Raw genomic sequence first — 21189 nt, forward strand, 5'->3', positions numbered from 1 at the left:
AACTCTGTAGCCTGTCAGCTGTAGTTGTGGTGAAGAGGGTGTAATTTAACACATGTAAAGTGGCTGCCTCCCTCCTTTACCTGCATGCCTGGATCCTGTGACTTGGTTTCCATAATTGTTACTTGTGACATATCAACAGACGTGTTTGTAGCAGCTCAGACAAAGGGGAATCAGTGTGGGGAGGAGATAGTGTATAATCCCTTTGTTGGAAATCCCTGTCATAGCTTCCATCTCCAGGTGAACCACGTGTCTTCATACACTGCCAGGCCTTGGCCATGTGGGTTATGATGGGCAGTTTTGTGGCCCTTGACTGAGGTGTTAGTTACAGGCTCCTGGAGCTCCATGAGTTCTTTACCATCCACGTTACCCTTTTGTTCCTAAAGGGATGCTGGAAACCAAAGGGAACGTTTTAGAGGAGGAGTTGTGCAGTTTACAGGCAAGTCTCCTGCCTGGCTCTGAGCCCATCTGCATTTTATATGGCCTTTGACCAGTGGGTTTCCCAGCACTCCCCAGGAACTAAATTGTTCTTTTGAGCTTCTGGGGTGGTGAGGATAGGAAAGGGTGACTCAATAAGGTGGCTGCTTGTTGCCCAGTGGCTCTGTGTGCTGTTTCAGCCCTATTTGCACATGGAGCAATTCAGTGCATACTTCTGGGAAGTTGTGATGATTACACCCTATCTGTACTGCACTGACAAGGTTACTCATGCAGTCTTTAAGCAGACAACTGCGCTCCTTAGCTATGGAGTTAGGAGCAATGGTCTCCATAAAACTCTTTTTGGCCACTTACTTGCTGTGCCAAGCACTGTTTCCAGAGTGCTTTGACATCTGGAAAAGTACTTGCTGCATTTTTCCTAGGAGGAATCATCGTGGTGATTTTCAGGCCCGGTGCTGATACTCACAAAGAGCTTGTTTGGTCTGGGGGAAGGTAGCTCAGGAGGGAGGTAAATGCCAGCCTCAGGGTTCAGTGTCATTGCTCATGTGTGGTGCAGTCACCCCACTTCTTTCATAGCCTGGGGGTCGGGGTGGGTGGTAGGTGCAGGGCATGATTCATCTCATCAGATTAAAGTGTCTCTTCAGGAGGATGTGCACTGTGAGGCTCTCCGGACGGGACTGTCTGGATCTCTAGTTAGAGCCTGAAGTAGGGGTGTGTTTTGCAGCAGGCTGTGCTGTGTGGTTTGGAAGGGTGGGATTCAGTGGAGCTTCCTTCCCAGCAGGAGAGAGCCAGAGTGATGCCTGAAACAAGTGACTTTGCAGTGTTCTGCAGTTGCCTCTTTGGGTTTGGAGCAGAAAAGCGTGATTTCTGTTGCTTGTGGTGCTTTATTGTCAGCTGGGGGGGAGTTGTGTTGAATTCACCTGTGCTTGCATTGATTATCACCAGGGTGCGGCCAAAGTCCTCATTTTTCCAGTGGTGCAGCAGTTCACAGAGGCCTTTGTTCAGGCCCTGCAGATGCCTGATGGACCTACATCAGACAGCGGGTTTAAGATGGAAGTCTTGAAGGTAAGTAACTTATGGCAGATGAAATAAAGAATTGAATACCAACGTCCCGTCAGCTGTGCTGGAAAGCAGGGACACTTGGGTGTGTGTCAGCTCTGCTGGTACTGCTCGTGTTATGGAGAGTTGAAATATTTTGGATCCCAGTGCTATACAACATTGAAATAAATTGTTCTGCCTGTACTGAAGATACCTATGATGAGATCCATAGGGATTTGTCCATGAAATGACCCATAGGAATCGATCCATAGAACAATCTATCTTGTCATTTGCGGATCTAAAGACATCTTGGATGCATGTTGTTCAGACATCATGCTCAGTAGTTAAGTATCTGTCATTTCTAAATATGATGTGGAATTCTGCAGCAATGTAGTTTTAGAAGCTTGGTGTGTGCAGGTGCTTTTCTAGACCTTGCCTGCTCTTTAATGCTAAATGATCTTTGCAAAAGAGAGTTGGGAAGTCTTTGTATTCTCCTTGTTTTCCGGAGAAAGAAGTTTGGAGGTTAGAGTATGGAGATCCCTTCAACAGCTGAAAGCACTGGAGTTGCAGGGTCCAACATGGGCAAGAAAAGAAGAACTCAAAACCATGAGCTGCAGAATCAAATCCACGTCTTTCATGTACTCGCCTGTGTGCTGGGGTGAGCAAGACCTGGATCACAGTGCCCAGCTCTCTGAAAGGAAACGATAAGGAAGGGTTATTGAAGACAAGCATCAGACGTTTTTCATAATGACCAGCTTTGCACTGGAGGCACGAAAATAACTGCTGGGAGGATGCTATTGTATTATTCAAATTAGCACCTACTGAGTTCTGTGTTGTGGAACTTGTTTTCTTGGTCCTGCTAAAGGCTGCGGTACCCTGGTTGTGGCATCCTGTGCCTGCTCAGTGAGGGGTGCGGGTATCAGACCCTGGGTACAGCAGGAGCTGATTTCTCACTGTGCAGCACCACGTGGAGGGGAGCTTGGGGCAGGATGCTGGCAAGTTCTGTCGAGAGAGCATCACTTGTGGGTTTCCTTTTATCTCTCCATTGGCTGCGCACTGGGATTCCTGGGACAGGAACAGGCAGAACACCAACATGAGAGGGATGCTTTCCAATGTGTTACCTTGATTTGAACAGGCTGCAACTCCAGACTTGTACATCCTGTGTTATTCCTTTGCCTCCCTGCACAAGAGCAGATAAGGTGAGGGGTCTGTTTGTGCGAGAGAGGGGACTGCCTGGTCAGGAGGGAGAGCAGGAGACCTTGGTGGCAGGAAGACACTGGCTTTATTTTGACTGTTAAGGAAGCAGCAGCCTGTGATTTAAATGTTTGTTGAGGGTTTTTCCCAGTCCTGCTTCTGATCGCTCTTCCTTTTTGTTCCAGGCCGTGACAGCACTTGTGAAAAACTATCCGAAGCACATGATTTCATCCATGCAGCAGATCCTGCCCATTGTCTGGAATACCCTCACAGAAAGTGCTGCCTTATATCCTTTGTGGGGAATGGTTTTAACTAGAACAGAACAAGACAAACTGTTTCATACACAGTAATGACCTGAACAGAGCTGAAGAGCATGATACATGGAGTACTCTGCCATGACAGACAGAATGTAGGCATCTGTGGTGTAGATGTGTTGGGTAGTTGTTACTTCAGTAAGCTCCATTCCGTTTCTTCTAGCTTAAAAACCACATCTGATGAATGATGCAAGTGCCTGTGTTACACTGGCTGTGGAACTGCAGCCGAGCTCTGCAGTGGTCCTGGTACTTTTGGTGGAAATTGTCTTCTTAATGTCTCTAATCTCGTTGAAAGGACTTCAGGTAAAGATGAATCGATGAATCTCCAGTGTCCCCTGCTGCAGGAGTAGCAGTGGCTGCTGGCGCTTGCTGCTGAAGGTGAAGTTAGAATTAGAATAGTTTGGGTTGGAAAGTACCTTAAGATCATCCAGTTCCGACCCCCCTGCCATGGCCAGGGACACCTCACACTAAACCATGGCACCCAAGGTTCTGTCCAACCTGGCCTTGAACACCGCCAGGGATGGAGCATTCACAGCTCCCTGGGCAACCCATTCCAGTGCCTCAGCACCCTCACAGTAGAGAACTTCCTCCTTAGATCCAATCTAAACTTCCCCTGTTTCAGTTTGAACCCGTTACCCCTTGTCCTATCACTACAGTCCCTGGTGAAGAGTCCCTCTCCAGCATCCTTGCAGCCCCCTTCAGACACTGGAAGCTGCTCTGATGTCTCCACGCAGCTTCTCTTCTCCAGGCTGAACAGCCCCAACTTTCTCAGCCTGTCTTCATACAGGAGCTGCTCCAGCCCCTGCTCATCCTCGTGGCCTCCTCTGGACTTGTTCCAACAGTTCCATGTCCTTTTTATGTTGAGGACACCAGAACTGCACACAATGCTCCAAATGAGGTCTCATGAGAGCAGAGCAGAGGGGCAGGATCACCTCCATGACCTGCTGGTCCCACTCCTTTTGATGCAGCCCAGGATGCAGTTGGCTTTCTGGGCTCCAAGCACACACTGACGCCAGCTCATGTTCGGTTTGATTTGCTCTTTGATTTTTATAAGTTACTGCTTCACATCCAGCCTGTTAGAGCTGTTCTGTTGGGCACTTTCCCAGTCCTTGCGATCTGACACGTCAAACCGTACTGTGGTGGTAATGCAAAAGTTGCTTTTTTCAGCCCTTGATAAGAGGACAACAATTACAGAACCCTGAGCTGCCTTGGAGCTTTTCCTGACTCTACTACAAACACCAGGATCTGACACTGCTGGGATAGCAGCGGAAGGGTTGACTGAGCTTTTCCTCTCTAATTTGATGTGAATGACTGTTCTAGAGAGCACAGATCTGGACCTCTTTATATCAAAGCTGCTTGCACAGTCTTGTGTTTCAGAATCCTGCTGCGTGGCAGGTGTAGGTTTGTGTGGAGTGAAAATGGGCAGGGAGACCATAAAGGAGCCCTTGATGCTGGAGCAGGTAGAAGCTGTGCAGCTTCAAGGTCAGGTGCTTTTTAGGGTTTTTATAGACCCCTGTTAAAATACAGAAAGCTGGTGGTTAAATTCTTGGTGTCCTGACTCCCACTGCAGCCCTGCTGGCAGTGACAAAATAGGGGTTTGTTTGCAAAAGAGCAGTCTTGTCCTTCCTCTCCTTGTGTTCTGGCACTTCTCAGGCCTTCAATTTGCCATCCCCAAAGAAACCTCCCTCCTCTGTACCCACAGGTTGGTTTTCCTGCCACTTCTCAGGGTTGGAGGCTCGTGGAGGGGCCTGGCAGGGAGCAGAGCCAACATCAAGTAGCATGTGGGCACATGGGGTGGCAGCAGTGGGGTGTTGCGCTGGCTCTCACTGGCTGCTGGCGAGAGGGGTCTGAGTGGTTCTTGCAAAGCTGTCACGTAGATGCAGTTTTGGTTACCTTGGTGGACTTGGTTTAAGTTAATCAAAGATTAAGTTAAAGTCAAGCACAAAGAGTGATCAGATAGCCTTTGAACCTGGGTAATGCGCAAAGCCAGGATGTCCTGAGGCTGGTCTGAAACACAGGACTGTGGAAAGTCAAAGGTTTACTTCTCTTTTTAAGACAAACTTCCCTGCTTATCAGGAATTTTAGGATGGGAAGAGGTTAATTCCTAAATAGATGCAGTTCTGTAAAAACAGTTCTATTTCCTTAACTCTGCCCACTTATGTGAGAACCGAAGTAAATTACACAGAAGAGGTGGAGGACCCTGTGGATTCTGATGGTAAAAACTTGTTAAACTGCACTTCTACCTTCTCTTTGGAACTAATGGACTTACCTAAACCTTCCTGTTGTCAAAGTAGTGACTGAAAAACTGTAGGAGATTGTGCTTAAGGGTATATTTATGGTGTTAGAACAATGACCATCACTTCCTTGCGAGTTACCTGTGGTTGTGCTCAATGAAGCTGCCTAATTTAAGTTTTGTAATGACTCAAGGAGTGAGTTTTTTAACAATTTTGAGGTAAAAGTAATAGGACAAAAGAATCCCAAACAGGTTTAAGGTTGAGTTTTAATGAGGGGGGTGTGGTGAGGTGGGATGAGGTCAGGCATCCTCCTGGGGCTGCTGCTGTCCTTGCTAGTCCAGGAGTAAGAATAAACATCAGACTAGCTGGTGGTTTGTCATTATATTTGGCAGCCACTTCTATCTTTGTGTATATCAGCATATTCAGTGATGGGGTTTATTTCACTTCTGCCTTTGTGTTGGCACACTCAGATATGTTCTTTTTTCCTCACTTCTTTGTGCAGGTGAAGTCTTGGGATTTGAAAATCTGGTGTTCAGCATATTTGAATTTGTCCATGCCTTGCTGGAAAACAATAAATTTAAGAGCACAGTGAAGAAGGCTTTGCCAGAGCTGATTTATTACATCCTCCTTTACATGCAGATCACGGAAGAGCAGGTGAGCATGTTTGTCTTGTGTAGGAAGCAAGTGAAATGAGAAGGTTAAAGCAGCTCATGTCCTGGGGAGAGTTTCAGTGTGGGTAAGCTGCTCTGAGAGGCAGTTCAGTCACTTTGCTGTGCCCAGGAGTTAGGGCCTTTGTCTTTTTGTTTAGGTAGACGTGCATAAAACCAGGCACTCTGTTAATGTTCACCTGCTTCTCTCATTCCTTAGCTATAAATAAAACTGTGTAGCACTGATTCCAGGTCGGTCATTAGTTCTGTCAAATTCTGGTCTCAAATGAGGAGCTAAGAGCAAGATGAGCCAAGAAGAAACAGAGAGTCTCTCCTTTTCAAAGGTTCCTCTGATAGAATATAAGAAAAATCACTTGAAGATGATGACTTCTTGTGGCAGAGGAAAATTCTGGCAGTACTTTACAAGCCTGAGGTTACTGGAAACAGAAAAGCTTCTCTTTAACCTTGGTGTTTCATCACCTCCTCGACCCGTTTTGTCTTCTTTCTGGTTTAGATCAAAGTTTGGACTGCAAATCCACAGCAGTTTGTGGAGGATGAAGATGATGATACTTTTTCCTATACAGTGAGGATCGCTGCACAGGATCTGTTGCTGGTATGAAATGTGTTCCACATTTAGATGGAACCAAAATAATCACAAAGAACACACCTAGCTTCAGGAAGGGGATTTGGAGAAAAGGCCAACTGTTAAAAGTCTATACAGATAAGTGCTATCATTTCCTTCTGTGCAGGCTGTGGCTGCTGATTTCCAGAATGAGAGTGCATCTGCCTTGGCTGCAGCAGCTACAAGGCATTTACAAGAAGCTGAGCAGGCTAAAAACAGTGGTGCTGAGCACTGGTAAGGAGATGGGTGTCATGATTTTTAAGTTCTCTGCTTTCATAGAATCATAGAATGGTTTGAGTTGGAAAGGACATGAAGATATCTAGTTTCAACCCCCCTGCCAGGGGTAGGGGCACCTCACACTAAACCATGTCACCCAAGGCTCTGTCCAGCCTGGCCTTGAACACCACCTTGGATGGAGCATTCACAACTTCCCTGGGCAACCCGTTTCAGTGCCTCACCACCCTCACAGTAAAGAACTTCTTCCTTAGATCCAATCTAAACTTCCCCTGTTTCAGTTTGAACCCATCACCCCTTGTCCTATCACTACAGTCCCTAATGAAGAGTCCATCCTCAGCATCCCTGTAGCCCCCTTCAGACACTGGAAGCTGCTCTGAGGTCTCCACGCAGCTTCTCTTCTCCAGGCTGAACAGCCCCAACTTTCTCAGTCTGTCTCCATACAGGAGGTGCTGCAGCCCCTGCTCATCCTCATGGCCTCCTCTGGACTTGTTCCAACAGTTCCATGTCCTTTTTATGTTGAGGACACCAGAACTGCACACAATGCTCCAAGTGAGGTCTCAGCAGAGCAGAGTAGAGGGGCAGGATCACCTCCATGACCTGCTGCTCACGCTTGTTTTGATGCAGCCCAGGATACACTTGGCTTTCTGCAAGCGCACAGTGAAGCCAGCTGATGTTCATTTTCTCATCAACCAACACCCTCAGGTCCTTCTCCACAGGGCTGCTCTGAATCTCTCTTCTGCTTTGGGATGAAGAAAATCATTATCATAGCTTAGACCAAAAAAACCACAGTTCCACTTCAAAATCTGTAGTTGTTTCTTGAGGTGATGATAGAGGAAACACCTAAAAGCATCTGAATTCTTTTGCAGGTGGAAGATACATGAAGCTTGTATGCTGGCCCTGGGCTCTGTGAAGTCTATTATTACAGACAGTGTGAAGAATGGTCGAATACATTTTGATATGCACGGCTTCCTGACAAATGTTGTTCTAGCAGACCTCAACCTTTCAGGTATATTGGATCTTGCTGTTACTGAGAGTAAATGCTGAGTGCCAGACCTTGGAAATCTCTTACAGACAAAAGTGTCTGATGAACCAGGTTGCTGTATGCATGTGATACACGTAATGCAGCTCTGCATGTGGAAGAGCGTAAGTCCTAACTTGTGAGTGCACCCATGCCACCAGATGTAAGTCACTTAAATGTGGGACTATCATCAAAGAAACATTTATTTCATTTATAAGAAAGGTTTTTTTCTTTTTATTTTTTTGAGTTAATTTTGAATGAAAACAGTGTGCAAAGTGTATAGTGAGCAAGGCATGTGAAACCTGCTTCATTTACATACATGTACATATGGGGTATTGGGTTGTAAATGAGCTGTTGTGCTCTAGAAAGAGCTCGTGGGGTCAGAATATAGATGGTTCTCAAAGGACATCCGTTTAGTGCTCAGTAATGGTAATAAAACAAAGAAATCTTCCATTTTCTAATGCTTGCTTAGAAAACAAAGCTTTTCTCTTGCTGCACATCTTGCATGGAGTTCTTCATGGCCACATGTTAAAATTAATACTTGCAAGAGTACATATAATGGCAGTAAAGATGCTGAGAAATAGAGAGCATCATCTGTTTGAGAATAGCCTAAATAGATGAGGATACTTTGGGCCTGAAAAGGCAGAAGGATTGAGTGGGATAAAGATGAATCATACCTTGATAAGTATGAAGAGGTGAGTAGCTGCTGAGTGTTCACTGTTTCTCTGGTGCTGTTGAACATTATGTTCCGTAATTGCAAGGTGATGGCTGGAAACTAGAAAAGCAGTCTCTGAAAGGTCCCTGTGTATGTGCTCCTATTTGCTGCTGTTGGGGAAAGAATATTGAGCTCAATGAATAGGAACTGCTGAAAAAGCCTTCTTTCTCTTCCTTTACTGGTGTTCTGGAGGTCAGTAAAGCTGTACTGCAGTATTGATGAACAGATTCAGTGGAACTAGATGAGGGGAAAAGGTTGTTTTAAAGCAAGTGAGAAGTTCCTTGAAATAACTGGGAAAATAAACTGGCTTCTGCCTATGAACAGAAATGACTTGTGTGCCTGCTGGCTTGTCTTGTGTGTCACAACTTAGCATTTTCCTGCTGGGCTGACAGGATTGCAGATAATGGATGGAAGCAGCTGTCACTTGAAACTCATAAAACTTAGTTCTAAAACCCCTGGGGTTTGTGTTTTGCTTCAGTGTCTCCTTTCCTCCTGGGCCGTGCTCTGTGGGCTGCCAGCCGTTTTACAGTGGCCATGTCTCCAGAGCTCATCCAGCAGTTCCTACAAGCTACTGTCAGTGGTCTCCATGAAACTCAGCCTCCTTCTGTCCGGATCTCTGCAGTCAGAGCTATCTGGGGGTAAGTAAAGCCCAAGGTATTCCAAAGCCCCAGGGGTTGGTGGTGTAAACTACACTTACAAAACTGGCAGGTTGAAATGTTAATAACGTTTCTGTATAGGCTGTGGAAGTATTTGCTTTGACTGAAATAGATGTCGATGGGTTTGTGGAGCACATCTCAGCAATAAGGGGGGTTTTGTGAATAAGTTGCAAGAAGGAAGAGGGAGGCTCTGCTGTATTGATTCTGCAATGAAAAATGAACATCAGTTCAGAAAACAGCCAACCACAAAAAGCCCTTGCAGACCACTGCTCCTCCCCATTCTCTCCTCTGTCCCCAAACCACTTTGTCTTCCATTGGCACTGAAATCTTAATGAAAAAGTAGAGGCAGAGACTTACAACTTACTTATTCCTGAAGTTGTTTTTTATCATTCCTTAGCTCACTTACAAGACATGGTGATTAAACACCCTGTAAGCAGTAAGTGTCTGTCTCAGACATCTTCTTTCCTCAAGGTTTATTTTCTCCATTGATGGCAGCTCTTAAGAGAGAACTTACTAGAAGGCGGTGGAAGCTTTTAACATCACTTGTTTCAACTCTGCTTCTGTCATTCGTTGGGGTGGAATGAGGAGGAAAGATAGCTGAGGTGTTGAGAGATCAAGGAATAGTAGACTGAAGCAGAAAAGTCCTGTAGGAGTGAACTTAAGGAAGAAGAATGGGTGGGGTGAGCTAATCCCTTATACATCACCTAGAGTTTAATGTATAAATCACTTTAATATGTTATGTGTATATTTTTGTATCACAAATTTCTTGTCTAGCTACTGTGACCAGCTGAAGATCTCTGAGAGCACCCATGTGTTGCAGCCCTTCCTTCCTAGCATTCTTGATGGACTGATCCACTTGGCTACTCAGTTCAGCTCGGAGGTCCTGAACCTGGTCATGGAGACACTGTGCATTGTCTGCACTGTAGACCCAGCATTTACAGCAAGTGTGGAGAACAAAATCTGCCCTTTCACCATTGCAATATTTTTGAAGTACAGTAATGGTATGTGTCCAAGTTACGCTCTCAAAGTCCAGTTGGTTTTGCTACTGAATCCTGGTGCTGGAAATTTAATCCACAATAATTGAGTGAATGTTGGTTGATTATGGTAAAGCTAGAAGGAAAACTTGCTGCTTTGCCTGTTAGAAATAGAGGTAGCAAAACTTGAGATGTGTTTGTTAGCATGTTTTAGTAAATGGTGCTTTCTCTCTCCAGATCCAGTTGTTGCTTCTCTTGCCCAAGATATCTTTAAGGAGCTAGCTCAGATAGAAGCCTGCCAGGGTCCAATGCAGATGAGGCTAATACCAACTCTTGTCAGCATCATGCAGGCCCCTGCTGACAAGATCCCAGCAGGGCTTTGTGCAGTAAGTGCTACAGTAGTACATGGTCTTAGCTGGAGATGATTCCCTGTTCTTTAATGTGTAGGATGGCTGGGCTGCAAAGAGCAGAAAGGTTGTTTTTGAACTGCTTTGGAACTTCAGTCATTGGTTGAAGCTTCTTTGTGGAGAGAAGGCATACTGCAGGTGGGGGGAGATGCTTCCAAACCCTAACTTTAAACTGCTCCTCTGGCCTTCTTCCAGCCCATATCTTCTTCCAGTATATCCCAAGTCACGTTGCTTTGACATAGCCACCTTTCACCATTAAGTCTCCTCTCTCTGGTGGAATGTTCTCCAGCAGGCCACACGACTGTTCCTTGTGCTTTGTTCTAAGGCTTTTTCTGATTTATGCCTCAGATACCTGTAAATTGCTGAAGATAAAATTCCGCAGGTTTGTAGTTCCTATAAAAAGTCCCCTTGTAAATGAGTAAGCAATGACTGTGTGGAATCACTGTACAGAATTCAACCCATAAACATCTTTATAATATGCTTATAATCTGCTTACTGATTGGTATGACTGTAACAATTGCTTATGGGTAATTAAAATCAATTTAAATCGATACAAATGAAGCGGAACGAGTCAGCTGGCACAGTTCTCTGCTGGACTGATTCACGTGCATCAGCCTGCTGTGAATGTGTTTGCCATGGCTTTTTTTCCACTGCTTTTGATGTTTGCATTATGTTGGGAGCTTTCAGAGCATGCCCTGCATGTGGTGTCAGACACCCTGATGCTGGGATGCACAACTCCAGGGTTCCCTGATCTTAAATACATTCTGGACTGTACAATCAGGATGTGGTACTGGTTCACATCCCTGCAGTTCATGCCTTTGATGCTTACAGCAGTGCTGCTGACTTAGCACGCTATGGCTGCTGCAGTAACAGTGCTTTTGTTCCTGTTTTCCTTCCAGACCTCTATTGATATACTGACCACGGTTGTAAGGAATACAAAGCCTCCTCTGTCCCAGCTCCTGATCTGCCAAGCATTCCCTGCAGTGGCTCAATGCAGCTTGAACACTGATGACAATGCTACAATGCAGGTAACACGGGGTGGGTGGGAAGGATTGCAGGGCTATGCAAGTCCAAGAGAGGTAACCAAGACATAGGTCTTAAGGGAGGCCAGGCTTTGCTTGCCGATAGCTGTATCAGCACCTTCTCAGTCTCTCTGCTTTCTCCAGTTTATCATCGGAGTACTGCTGTTCAGGGGCCTGCAATGATTTCTAGTGATCATTCCTTAATTTGGGAGTTTGCGAAGCAGCAGCCTTGATCTTTTTTTCTGTTTTAGGGAGCACATTAAAAAAAAACAAAACAAAGCCCAAAACTAACATGAAAAAAAACCAAACCCTGCAGCTTTTCTTCTCCCCCCCCCCCCCCCCCCCAATAACTTTCATCACACCTAGGAATGGCAGAAGTTGTGTTCAGGAGCACACTCAGGCACAGGAAAGCAAAAGACCTTCTGTGTTGAAGACCTCCCAGACCTTCTCCTTCTGGCAGTTTTCTCCTGTACTCATTTACGTGGGAAGGGGAGGGGAGATTTCTTTTAAACTGAGCCAGGTATGGGCTGGAGGGAGAGCAAGGACTCATCCCCATCAGCAGTAGTGCCTGAGCTACTTGCTGGGCAGCTCTGCTCTTACCTGGTAATGTCTTCAGAGTATTTAAACAAGAAAGAAAAAGATTCAGAGGCTACAAGTGCAGGGTGCCTTTTCATTTCAGCTACCAGCTGGCATATGAATAGTAAAGCTGGTTTCATTCCTTGCTTAAGGAGTTCTATAGCACCAGCTACCCTTTGCAATGTGAATACAGCCCATAGGAAAATGGCTTTCCCTAAGCAAGATTCCAGTAAGAATAGTTTGGAGACCAGCAAGAAGAGCTTGGAAAGCAGCGTGCTGGTTGTTCCTCTGGATCTTTGTTGTAAGAAGAATTCAGAAGGATTGCAGCTTGGCTGCTGGGTTGTGTAATGTTCATGCTACCCAACCAGTGCTACAAAACACGATGGGTGCTGTCTCCATCATTCACTGGTTAGAATCTCTTGGAATTTCTATGGGTAGCAAGACTGGCACAAAACTGCAGCTGCTTCAGGTGGGCTTTGTATTTCCCAGGTGATCTCTTTGAGAACTGCCTCAGCAGTGAAGAGTTTTGTACTTGATAAGCAACTGAATTCTGTAGAAGTTACTTCTACTTACAGGCACTCATTGTACCGCGCATTAGAGAGCTCTGGTCTCTTACGGATGCCACCATCTGTAAGACCATCTGAAACCCTCAACTGTGTTCATCTCGGTTCAGGGTCTGTTTGAGGTGATAAAAGGGGATGTCTTCCCATGCCTCCCCACTCCCTTGCCTACAAAGAAAAGTTCTAACACGGTACTTCTCTTGTCCAGAATGGTGGCGAGTGTCTGCGCGCATACGTCTCAGTGGCGCTGGAGCAAATTGCCCAATGGCATGATGAGCAAGGCCACAATGGACTGTGGTATGTGATGCAGGTGGTGAGCCAGCTTCTAGATCCAAGGACCTCAGAATTCACTGCTGCCTTCGTGGGCAGATTGGTCTCCACTTTAATTTCAAAAGCAGGAAGTGAGCTGGGAGAGAATCTGGACCAGATCCTGAGAGCTATCCTGAGCAAGATGCAGCAGGCAGAGACGCTCAGTGTGATGCAGGTGAGATGCTCAGTGTGATGCAGGTGAGATGCTCAGTGTGGTGCAGGAGAGCAGGGTGGGGTACCCAGGAGAGGAAGAAGAAATATCAGCAAAAGAAATTGGCATCACTTTTTCTAGCTGTGTACCTGATTGTTTATGGTTAGTGCAATTGGAGGGTCTCCATATCTTCTTGAAGTAGTCAGGAAGATGCCTGTTCTACTCATAACAGTTGTCCAGATTACAGGGTAAGACAGGTTCTTGTGGGTAAGCTTTTACTACGCCTTAAATATTCCCTCATGACCACGTGCTTGCAAGCAGTGACCCTTCAGAGAAGACAGGAGTTGCCTAAGTACGGATGCTGTGGCAAAGGCAGCACATGTTTTCAAGTCGTTTTGTGCTGTATTTGAAGGATAAATGCCTGGGAGTTGAGACTGGGGGCTTTGGGGGTGATGAAATACTGCTGTTGACTGCAGTAGGTTATTGCCTGCTTTTGTAGCAGTGTCTTGCAGATGGTTATATTTCCTGTTCCTCTTGGGGTTGGTAAGCACAGCCTCCATCCTGCAGGAAACTCAGTTACTCAAATACTTGGCACAACATTTTCAGCTGTTAAATAATGCACATCTACTGCTTCCTTCCTCCTGCTGTAGTCCTTGATTATGGTGTTTGCTCACTTGGTTCACTCACAACTGGAACCACTCCTGGAGTTCCTCTGTAGTCTCCCCGGCCCAACCGGCAAGCCTGCCTTGGAGTTTGTCATGGCCGAATGGATGAGCCGGCAGCACTTATTCTATGGGCAGTATGAAGGCAAAGTCAGGTAGGATGTTTGATAATCTGTGCATTAACAAATTAATGCACAGATCTTCTTGCTGATGTTAATGACTGACCATCCTGTTGCAGCTGAATGCAGTGGGTGTGAGGGGAAGAGGAGCTGGATCACACTTAGGTTTGTGTGTGTCAGTGTTGGGTTAGCTCAGCTCAGGGGAGCTGTGATAACTGCAGCAATCTCTGATCCTCCTCCAATTGCTCCTCTTGCTGCCTGGTGTTTCCGTGCTGGAACAGGCAGACCCAAGGGGGAAGCAGTGTCACTTGCAGGCACAGGAGTGCTTCTGAGATTGAACTTCGGTGAATGGGATAAGAGCTTCCAGACAGGAAATTGCCTCTATAGAGTAGTGTAGAGTTTCGGGCCATTGTAGAGGGTTTCCTAGGAGAATTTGATGATTTCTTGTTGATTTAATGATCTCTTAAAAGTCAATAAAAAAATCACCAGAAACTGTTTTCTCTCCTTTCTGCTGTAGGAGCACATTTGTGTTCTGATGGAGGCAGAGTGCTGTATTCCAAAGCATGAAATGCTCTGTAGTAGTTTAAATTGTGCTGCAGCTGCTGTCTTTGATTTTTCTGGCAATGTGAATCCCAACAGACCACTCTTAGGGGTCTCACCAGCTAATAACTCACTTCATAGTATGCATTGGTGTGGTGTTGTTATAAGGCAGTCAGATAGCCTGTGAATTAACAAGAAAAAGCATGTGTAAAATAGCATTTGTGAGTGATCATGCAGAACAGGAGGCTGTCTGATGTGGGGATCTGGTGCTAGTCACACTCAGTCTGTTTTGTCGTTAAGAGCAGTGATTTATACCCCCTGTGCCAGAGTGGGGTTGTCTGCAGGATCCCCTGAGACTGCTTATGGCCACAGGGAAAAGCCAAGGCTGACACTGCCAGGAAGAACAAGGTTCAACTTTGTTCAGTGCTCCCTCTGTATTGTCCCAGGTTGGACTTGTTTGCATCCAGATGGCTTGGCAGGGCCCCACACTTCAGTCAAAGTCATCCTCAGTATGGCTGGAAAACAGCCTGGAGCTGGAGAAGGTTTGAATGTGTGGAGTAGAAACCTGAGCAGCAGAGTGAAAAGAACACATGAAGGCACTCTTTGAGGAGCACATTAGAAGGTCTGAGTGTAGCAGAGCTGTGAAGGCCCAGAAGTGAGAAAGAGCTTGAGACTGGAGAAAAGTAGATGAGATGTTCATGGCTGCAGGTCAACTGCATCCCTACTTTCTTGCCAGTGCTTTCCTCTTAGTTTCATCTTCAGCTGCGTGTGGTGCTTCAGGAGTGTGTTTAACCTCATGGCCCTTCTGAACTGGAAAAACCTTTAATGTATGTATGCACTCTTTAATGGTGATAAATCCAAAGCTTTGTCAGTCTTTGGCTTGCTGTGCAGGTCAGGATATGAGCCCAGTTTCAGATATAAAGCAGGAGAAATAGGGCTGGTTCCTTAACTCTTGTTCTTGGCAAAAAGTATAGAACACAGGGCATCTGAAGGCCTGCTCTGGGGATGTGTTCACTGTGAAAGCCAGACTGTTCAGGGCAATTCTGATCCTTAATTCTCCTGTTCCCTGCTCCCCAGCTCTGTGGCATTGTGTAAACTCCTCCAGTATGGCATCAATACAGATGACAAGCGGCTTCAGGACATTAGGGTAAAGGGAGAAGAAATCTTTAACATGGATGAGGGAATACGGACACGGTCAAAGTCAGCCAAAAGTAAGTAATCATTTGGCTGTATTTTTTTCCTGTTAGATGGTATAAAAGGCTTTAAAATAGACCTTGCAGGTCTCAGGAAGCTGGGGAGGTATTTCCTACAGAAGGTGCGCGTTGATATTTAGAGCTAATCTGTACAACGTGTATTTAACATCATAATTTGCCTTAATTCTGCCAAAGACTGATTTGGAAGACTCCTGATGTCTCTAATTGAATACAAATGGATGAGATGATTATGGGATAGGGCGTTATTCACTGCTATTTTGCATCATCCTGTTCCATGTAATGAGATAGAATTGATAATTTCATGATGCCCGGTAGCTTCTCTGAGTGGAAAGTGTGGTTAGAAAACACATTTGTCTTATTTTGAATTGGCTGAACCCCAAATCTTTGGAGATTGCTCTTTAGAGATTGAAATATTAAACCAGAGAGAGCCCTGGGCAGGGCTGGGCTTCAAACAGAAATCAAAGTGAATGAAAAAACCCCAGAACAACCACCCAAACCCCCCCACACCCCGACAAAGCCAGGCCTGGTTTTAACAACCTCATATTAAAAGCAGTGTGAATATATCTGTTTATTCTCTTGCAGATCCTGAGCGCTGGACAAACATTCCTCTGTTAGTAAAAATCCTGAAATTGATAATAAATGAGCTCTCGAATGCAATGGAAGCAAATGCATCCAGGCAGACACCTGCAGATTGGAGCCAAGGTAAAATACCGGGTTTGCTTCTCTCTTTGCATGGCTTAAATCTACTTTGTAATCTCTTCAGAAGCGTTCACAGTAATAAGAAGCTCCCAATAGTAAATAGTAGACCTGTAATTACAAATTAAATAGTGATCCAGAATATAAGGTCAGTCAGTGTTGGGTATTCTCACATCTGAAAATCATCTGGGGCTAGTTTGGAAGATGGGAGCTGAGCGTGTGCCAGTAACACTCCTTTCTTGGTGTATCTGCTTTGCCTTTCTTCCTCCCTGCTTCACTCATCCATTCTTGCTGCTGCTTTTTGCTCCTCTCCAGTTCTCTAGTCACTCGTTCCAAAGGGATAGAAAGGCTGTAGGCGCTTCCCCTCACCCACCTCCACAAGCAGAGGTGTTTGCCTGACAGCCACGGTCCCTGCAGTGATCGATAGGCTGGAGCTCTTGGGTTTGGATTAGTTCTAGAACTGTTTTTTTCCTAAACAGATGATTCAAATGACATGTGGGAGGATCAGGAAGAGGATGAGGATGAAGATGAAGGCTTATCAGGACAGTTCTTATCAGATATTCTTTCCACAAACAAGTATGGTAAGTAACAGCTTTAAAGTGCTTACTCAAAGCAAACAAGGAGTAGATGACATCCTAATCAGTTTTCTTTCCTTGAGAGCAGCTCAACAGAGGGGGCAGGCAAGGGGAAGGAAATGCCACAGCAGGGCTTTGAGTAGAGGCCTTGTCTGTAAGAGGGATGTGTCTTTGAATAACACAATGATTAACTAACTGAGAGTTCACATGCTGAGCGAGCTGCATGTTGCTGTGAGGTTCATGCAGGTACTTCTAAGGAGAACATTGGTGCTCAAAGATGTAGATGTGACCTTGGAATGACAGTGTTGTAGAAGTGGATGAGCTTGCTGGTGGAGTAACCAGGAGAAATAATTGCTGCATAAAGATGGAGCAGGTGTATCGTCTCCTTTCCTCTGCCCTCCAGTTTGCATATAGTCCTAAAGGGAGAACCTTAGAGGCGAATACAGTAAGGGAGACCTCTCATATTAGCACAGAATTGGAAATGTGTCACCCTGACATAAGATTAAGGCATAAGATAATAGTGCACGTAACTAACAAACCTGCCTGTCCAGTGTCCTGTGTGTGTCTTTGAGACTCCCACCATGACCCATCTCATTCTGGGATTTGGTGTTTCCTGATCATGTCATTTTAAGGAGTGAATGTTCTAGATAGGATATTATTTGTTTTACCCAGCAGCACTAGAACTATTTATTTTTGGACCCTTGGATTTCAACAATAGTCTCAGGGAATACTTCCTAAGATGTCTTGCTCTGTTTGATGTTAAAACCTGCTGATTTGCCTCTGACAGATGAGGATTACTATGAAGATGATGAAGAGGATGATCCAGATGCATTAAAGGACCCTCTTTACCAAATAGATCTCCAGGTGATGCTCTAAGATAAGGGGTTTATTATTCCTTATAAACCTGATTTTTTTCTCTGTTGTACTTGAACAAAACTGTACACCACTGGAAACAGCAGCTATTATTGATTGTTATCCCAAAGGTACTCAGTGCATTGAAATCACTTTGGAAAGTGCTGAGTATCCCAAGAATGCCTGGAGCTATTTTTTCTTACTGGATCAATATGTATAACTTGGAAATGGGACTGAACAAAAGGTTTTGAACAGAGGGAGATGAGACTCTTCTACCCATGAGCTTCACAGCTGTTTGCTGAAGTCAGAAATAGATTGGAGACTGAGTATGATAGAATTTCTTACTGTATTGGAGCTGTTCCCTTCCAGTCAGTCCCTGTCTGAATCTTTGCTCCTGCTTTTTATCTGGCAGCTGCTTTTAGCCTTTCCCTTTGCTACTGCTCGTCCTTTTTGCACCACTGACCTGTTCCCTGCGATCCCTTTGTCTCGGTTGGTGCATGTTGAGTTTTGTCCTGTAATGTGTGTAAGAAACAGAATTCCCAAAGTGACGTGATGCTAACTGGCTCTTTGCATCTTCCTTTCAGGCCTATCTCACTGATTTCCTCTGCCAGTTTGCACAGCAGCCTTGCTATGCAATGTTTTCAGACCATCTCAATGAGAATGAAAAGCGAGTGCTACAGGCCATTGGGATATAAACCCACGCGAGAGACCACGCGGATCATATCTGAACAAGGCTTATTCCACGTTTTATGATTGAACATAAAACATTTTCCAGTGTCTGCCTGCTTGTTGCAGGTGGATGCCGGCCTTGTTGTGATGTATTGAGCCTCATCTTGACGTGAATCTGGTAAGGGAAGGAATGCTAAGCAAGCAGCAAGGACAGAAGTCTGTAGAGCTTTGCACATTGGTCTCACCATGGGAGCACTTTCATTTTCCACAGTAACTTTCCAGGAAGTTCTTAAAGATACAAAAATGTGTCCTTAATATTTTTAAAAGCAAACTGTCTCTGCCTGTGAAGAGGCACACAACTGAGCCCCCCCCAGCACAGCTGGACAGAGAAAGGAACTGGGTCACTTAACAGGTTGCTTGGATGTACCTTGAGAAGTCAGGAGGTTGTTCCCCTTCATGCTCAGATGCCACAGGGTAAATATCTCGATCTCAGAGTGTGACTTCTTTTTATAGACCTATAGACTCTTTAATCAGAGATGCCTGAATGGTGTGGAACCTGTTTACAGGCGTTTGGATGGGAGGCCGAGACAATAAACCCAAATGCATATCTTCTTTCCTGTTGTGGATGGGGCTTTGTCACTCACGTCTCTGTCCAGTCCCATGGGAGCAGCTCTTTGCTGATGCTTTGTGTGCACATGCTCAGAGGAAGCTACCACTGGCATTTCTCTTCCTGTGGCATGTGGCTACTAAAGACTTTGGTTTTATGGAACACAAGGAGCCATGATTTTCAGGGGAATAAAACCTAATTGTATTTAACCTACTTGCTCCATGGCAGCCACTCTGAACTACTTTGCTTCCTTCACACTCCTGTGTGTGTTTTTATAGAGTGGTAAATACCATTTGCAGATTGATTTATCCCTAAGAACAGCGTGATGTATCTCACAACACCTCTCTGCCTTTGGATCCCCTTGGGGAAAATGAAAATAAAACTATTAAAATGCACATTGGTATCCTTCTTACGAGACAGATTTCAAAGGCATTTGCACTTCTTTGCTGAAGTTGCTTCCTGAGACACATTTCTCCTTAGGAAACTTTGTGCATGTGCAGCCCAGAGGTTGTTGGGGGATGTCACAGGAGGCACCTGGACAGAAAGGGAGTCCTGTAATGGCTGCATCTTCTGCTTAAAAGAAAAGGCTGACCCATTATAGAGTTTCCTTTCTTAAGGAAGGTACTTGCTGTTCCTTTGTGGAATAATATGCTTCACAGTTGTATCTACAAAGCTCCAAAGAGCTGGAGTCATTCTGTACCTAACACAGTCTAGCTTTTCACTTTTTTACCAGGAAGGGATAATAAATTAACTTTTTAACAGACAAAGATGGCACAATTTGTTTAGTGTGTGTGGGGAAGGTGGAAAAACACTCCGGAATACCAAGACAGAGCTTGCTCCCTGCTCCCACCCTGACCTGAGAAGGGGCAGACTTGGGGGGGGGGGTTAATCCCCCACCCTTCACTGCAGCCTCATCTGAACCATCCTTGGGTTCTCCATGGGTTTGTGTGAACAGCACCATGGGAGGCAGGATCTGAAGCCTGATTTGTGTGTGTATGTCCCTGTGTGTGTCTCCTAAGGTATAAGCTCTGATTAATGCAGTTGTGTCGCGATCTCTTTCTTACCTATGGGTTCTCTGGTGTCTGATACCATTAAACGTGAACCATGACCTCCTTTCAGGGGGAAGGAACACTGGGGTTCCCCCTTCTGCCTAGACCTTCTTATACATCTTTTGTAAAGTCCATTAGGAATTATGTGGGAGGCATCTGTGGCTCTGCTTTCACTGAAAACTGCGCAGTGGGGAAACCCAACTAGGAGGAGGTGGCGTATCCGGATAGCTCTCTAGGGAGGGACCAGTCCCAGCCCTGGGAAGAGGCAGGACCGTGGGTTTTGCCCCATGTGTTTGCAGCAAGGCTCAAACCCAGTCATCCATTCTTGGAGGTAAGTGAATGCCAAGCATGTGGAAGCACCTCGGTGTCAGTTCAGGTCTGGGGAGTCAAGGCTGGAGGAGATGGGCTGATGGGGTCCATGTGCTTCTGGTGGGGGCAACTGCTGTGTGCCTTGGTGGTGCTTTGGTGGAGTCAGATGGTGGGTTTAAACATGACAATGGAAAACGAGACTGACCTCGTACTGCTGACAATGTCCCTCATCGTGAATGGAGAAATCCAGGGATTTCTTTGCCATTGCAAGGTCCAAAACAGTAAGTGAGCCAGTGTCTTGTAGAGTTCCTGTTGGAGCTTGTCAGTGTGTTGGGTAGAAACGGCTTTGATCTGCTGACATCGATGGTGTTTGCAGGAGTGTAGCTGTGGTGAAAAGGGAAAGGTTGGGAGGTAAGATTGGAAGGGGCTTTGAGCATCCTGCTCTAGTGGAAGGTGTCCCTGCCATGGCAGGGGTTTGGAGATGGAGGAGTTTTAAGGTCCCTTCCAACCCAAACCTGTCTGGGAGTCTGTGTCTTTTGGAGACTCACGCTTGTCCTCCTGCAGCACCAGCTCATGTGCAGCTTGTGCTCATTGATGTAACTGCTTTGCCTTTCTGCTTCCTGACTCCTCCTTCCTAACAGAACTTTGAACAAGAATTGTGTTTGCTGAAGGGCTCTCAGTTTGCTGCGAGAAACCTGACCAGTGCCAAGGTCATTGCTCAGCCTGAAACACGCTGGACTCTATGGAGATAGGTCTATGGTGTGGTTTTGAGGTGCAGTGCACCTCTTGTG

The 21189-nt window shown here is 45.6% G+C and overlaps 1 protein-coding gene across 1 annotated transcript in view; it reads left to right on the forward strand.

Moving 5' to 3' along the window:
• IPO9 (importin 9) overlaps positions 1-19435 on the forward strand; it is a 28812-nt gene extending 9377 nt beyond the window's left edge. The window contains exons 7-24 of the mRNA XM_057396563.1: positions 1378-1497; positions 2850-2959; positions 5144-5193; positions 5715-5866; positions 6374-6472; positions 6609-6715; positions 7585-7724; positions 8930-9089; positions 9882-10108; positions 10319-10467; positions 11388-11516; positions 12855-13130; positions 13757-13923; positions 15505-15638; positions 16224-16343; positions 16817-16918; positions 17700-17776; positions 18349-19435. Of these exons, the coding sequence (XP_057252546.1) occupies positions 1378-1497; positions 2850-2959; positions 5144-5193; positions 5715-5866; positions 6374-6472; positions 6609-6715; positions 7585-7724; positions 8930-9089; positions 9882-10108; positions 10319-10467; positions 11388-11516; positions 12855-13130; positions 13757-13923; positions 15505-15638; positions 16224-16343; positions 16817-16918; positions 17700-17776; positions 18349-18459 (2430 nt within the window). The 3' untranslated portion in view covers positions 18460-19435. The remainder of the gene's footprint in view (positions 1-1377; positions 1498-2849; positions 2960-5143; positions 5194-5714; positions 5867-6373; positions 6473-6608; positions 6716-7584; positions 7725-8929; positions 9090-9881; positions 10109-10318; positions 10468-11387; positions 11517-12854; positions 13131-13756; positions 13924-15504; positions 15639-16223; positions 16344-16816; positions 16919-17699; positions 17777-18348) is intronic.
• The last annotated feature ends 1754 nt before the right edge of the window (positions 19436-21189 follow it).

This window comes from Pezoporus wallicus, unplaced genomic scaffold, assembly GCF_028554395.1.
Source record: "Pezoporus wallicus isolate ANWC-B61680 ecotype Strahan unplaced genomic scaffold, APGP_CSIRO_Pwel_v1 contig_14788, whole genome shotgun sequence".
Classification (NCBI taxonomy): Eukaryota; Metazoa; Chordata; class Aves; order Psittaciformes; family Psittacidae; genus Pezoporus; species Pezoporus wallicus.